General features: G+C 60.5%; 1 protein-coding gene across 1 annotated transcript; it reads left to right on the plus strand.

Annotated features, from left to right (window-relative positions):
* Positions 1 to 1268: 1268 nt before the first annotated feature.
* Positions 1269 to 2969, plus strand: LMXM_32_2400 (putative GTPase protein; the record flags this gene model as incomplete). Its single annotated transcript, XM_003878447.1, has 1 exon — positions 1269 to 2969. The coding sequence occupies one exon, from the start codon at positions 1269 to 1271 to the stop codon at positions 2967 to 2969; it is 1701 nt and encodes a 566-aa protein (XP_003878496.1).
* Positions 2970 to 3041: the final 72 nt, after the last annotated feature.

Consider the following 3041-nt stretch of genomic DNA (forward strand, 5'->3'; position numbering starts at 1 on the left):
CGGGTGGTGGTGGGGCGCACCACTTTCTACGCTGAGGGCCCCGCGACAGCGTAATTTCTTCACAAGGCACTCGAAGTGAGCTAAAGAACAGCAGCGGCAAAAAAAAAACGTACGGAAAATAGCAGAGAGGATTCCATGCGGTGAGCACGGCAAACGAGCACACAGACTCTCAGAGAGCGGAAGGGCGACGGCGCTGTCAAGGAGCAGGAGGCGGTCAGGCGAGCAGGAGAGACGTGGGAGCCGGTAAGCAAGGAGGGCGCCGAAGTACGCACGACTCGTAGAGAGTTACGGGCTTGCATGAACTCGACGCGTGTACGACTCCTTTGCGAGCAAGACGATAACTTTACAAGGGGGAAAGCAGACGTGCCAGCCTGACACGTGCCGCACAGACGCCCCGCTCCTTTTGACTTTCCACTCCTGTTTGCAGGACTCTCGCTCAGTCTGCTGCCGCGGTCTCCTCCCTGTTGTTTTCCCCTCTTCTTCTCGTTCTTCCTAACCTTTCCTGGTGGTGACGTTTTTGTTTTTACCCAAGACAGATACGCACAGTAGCCGGAATCGCATTGCGCGCGCCCCCTCTTATCCACGTCCACGTCTTGTCTCTCAGGCCCTGCCACGCCTATGAGGTGAGAAAACGTATCGGCGCAAGTGGGGGTCCCACGCACTCCTCCTCCCATCCCCTCTCTGCCCACGTGTACGTTGTGGCACACCTCCGCGAGCGGTGACGTGCGACGATGCTTTTAGTATTAAATAATTTCTTGTTGAGTCTTGTCAGATGAGCAAAGGAAAAGGAAAACGTGAGCCACGTTACGAAGGCACCTCCGGTCGTGATGTGCGACAAACAGCCATGACGCACGCGTGTTGGCGCGTGCGGCGGACTTGTGGCTGCCGCCGACACAAGGGCAGAGAAGGAGTACACAGGGGCGTGGGGCCCATCGTGGCCGCCCCGCCGAGTGCACGTGACGTAGGTAACCGCCTTGTGCAAGCTTGTGCCGCTCGAAGAGCGGGATGAGTGGACCCCTTTATCGGGTCGCTCACTCTCTCGCCTTTTACTCCACACACATCATGCGGGCTTGTGTGAGGGCAACGCTGCGCCCTTTAACCCTCTTCCGTCCTCACCTTTATCTGTCGAGCTCATCATTCTTGCCTCCACCTCTCCGTGTTTACGTGTGCGCATGCCGCCCTCCGAGCACTGCCACAGCATACATATCCATCAACAGACTTCACTCATCTTCCCTCCTCGCACGACGGTGCCACCTGGCGCACATAGCATGGGTAGTCACTCCAAAAAAAGCGGCAAAGGCGGTGGCGGCGCGCATGCGCGGCAGGCCCGGCAGCGGCAGCAGGGTCCGGTAAAGGTGCTCAAGAAGGACCTTGGCGTACCTGACCTGAAGGACGTGGCGCAGCGCCTGACGCAAACGGCACAACGTCGCACGCACAGCGTCTTGAGCATTCCGCACATGCACGGTGCCGAGGAGGCAGGTGGGTCTCGGCCAAGTAACAGCGGCGTAAGCGGCGGAGGCCTTCGCCTCGCCAACCTCATGCGCGGCGGTGGCGCCTTCGGGAAGGGCAGCGTCTGCTCTCCGATTCGCGGCAAGGCCCTGCAGCAGGTCGCTCAGAGCGCAGAGGACGCCGGTAAAGCCGAGTCGACCTTGGCGGACCGCCGTCGCGAGATGCTGACGCTGGCGCTTCGCACCTCCGAGAAAGTGCATGACTACGAGGCCCCAATGCAGCTGTTTCGCCAGGACGGCGCCAGCGAGGGCTACGCGGAGGAGGACAACGTGTGGGTGGAGGATATGACGCGCCGCGGGCAGGATCGCTCGCTGCAGCGTTTCTTCAAAGAGTTCCATCGCGTCGTTGAGAATTGCGATGTACTATTGCAGGTGCTGGATGCCCGCGACCCGCTTGGCTGCCGACTTACGCAGCTGGAGAAGAACATCCGCTCAACCTACGGCGAAGAGCGGAAGAAGATAGTTGTGGTGCTGAACAAGGTGGACTTGCTGCCGTCGAAGGAGGTGCTGGATGCGTGGATCAACTACTTTGAGCAACAGGAGCAGCTCATGTGCATTCCGTTTGCAGCCAACGCCAAAGGTTCACTGGGGCAAACGTACGTCACGAACATGTTTCGGCGGCTGCGCTCACTTGCCCGCAGCGGCGAGACGGGCGAGCGCAAAGCTATCGTTGTTGGCGTGATTGGATACCCGAACGTTGGGAAGAGCTCCATCATTAACGCGCTAAAGCGCAAGCACGTTGTCGGCGTCGGCAACATGCCCGGGTTCACGACGGGCAACACCGAGGTGGAGCTGCGGTCTGACATCCGCGTGATGGACTGCCCCGGCGTGGTCAGCCCCGGCGAGGACAGCGGCGACGTGGTTCTGCGCAACGCCATTCGGGTTAGCGAGCTGGTAAATCCGTTCTTGCCAGTGCAGCGACTCCTGCAGCGCTGCACGGCGGTGCAGCAGGCTGATGACCACGACAACACCGACGTCACCGCCCACCAGGCGTTGCGCAACAGTGGGCTGCACCCATTGGCTCTGTTCTACGGCATTAGCCAGTTCCGCGAGAACGACGTGATGGACTTCATTGAACAAGTCGGGATGCGTCGCGGACGACTCACACGCGGTGGCCAGGTGGACGAGGAGTCGACGGCGCGCATGATCCTTACAGACTGGAACGATGGCCGCATTCCGTACTACACATATCCACCTGCTGTAGACGAGCTTTTCCTGCGCAGCGACGACGCCTACCGCGCCGTCAACAGCAGCGGCTGCCTCAGTGGTGGCGCTGAGGAGAGTAGTACGCAGGCGGAGCTGGTGTCGGCAAAGGCGCGCGGCGTGACGCTGGACGGACTGCCCACGTTTCACCTTCACATGAATCTGATCGAGCAGCAGCAGCACACAAAGAAGCGGTGGAAGCAGAGCGACGCACCCTATGATGACCCTGACGGCGACGATGGGGACGAGACTCTCTAATGCGATCCCGCTGGCGCAGATGTTGGGGGGGGAGGGCGGTCGGGGTCGATGTCGGTGCGCCATGTGTGTGTG

Source organism: Leishmania mexicana, chromosome 32 (assembly GCF_000234665.1).
Source record: "Leishmania mexicana MHOM/GT/2001/U1103 complete genome, chromosome 32".
In the NCBI taxonomy this organism is placed as follows: domain Eukaryota; phylum Euglenozoa; class Kinetoplastea; order Trypanosomatida; family Trypanosomatidae; genus Leishmania; species Leishmania mexicana.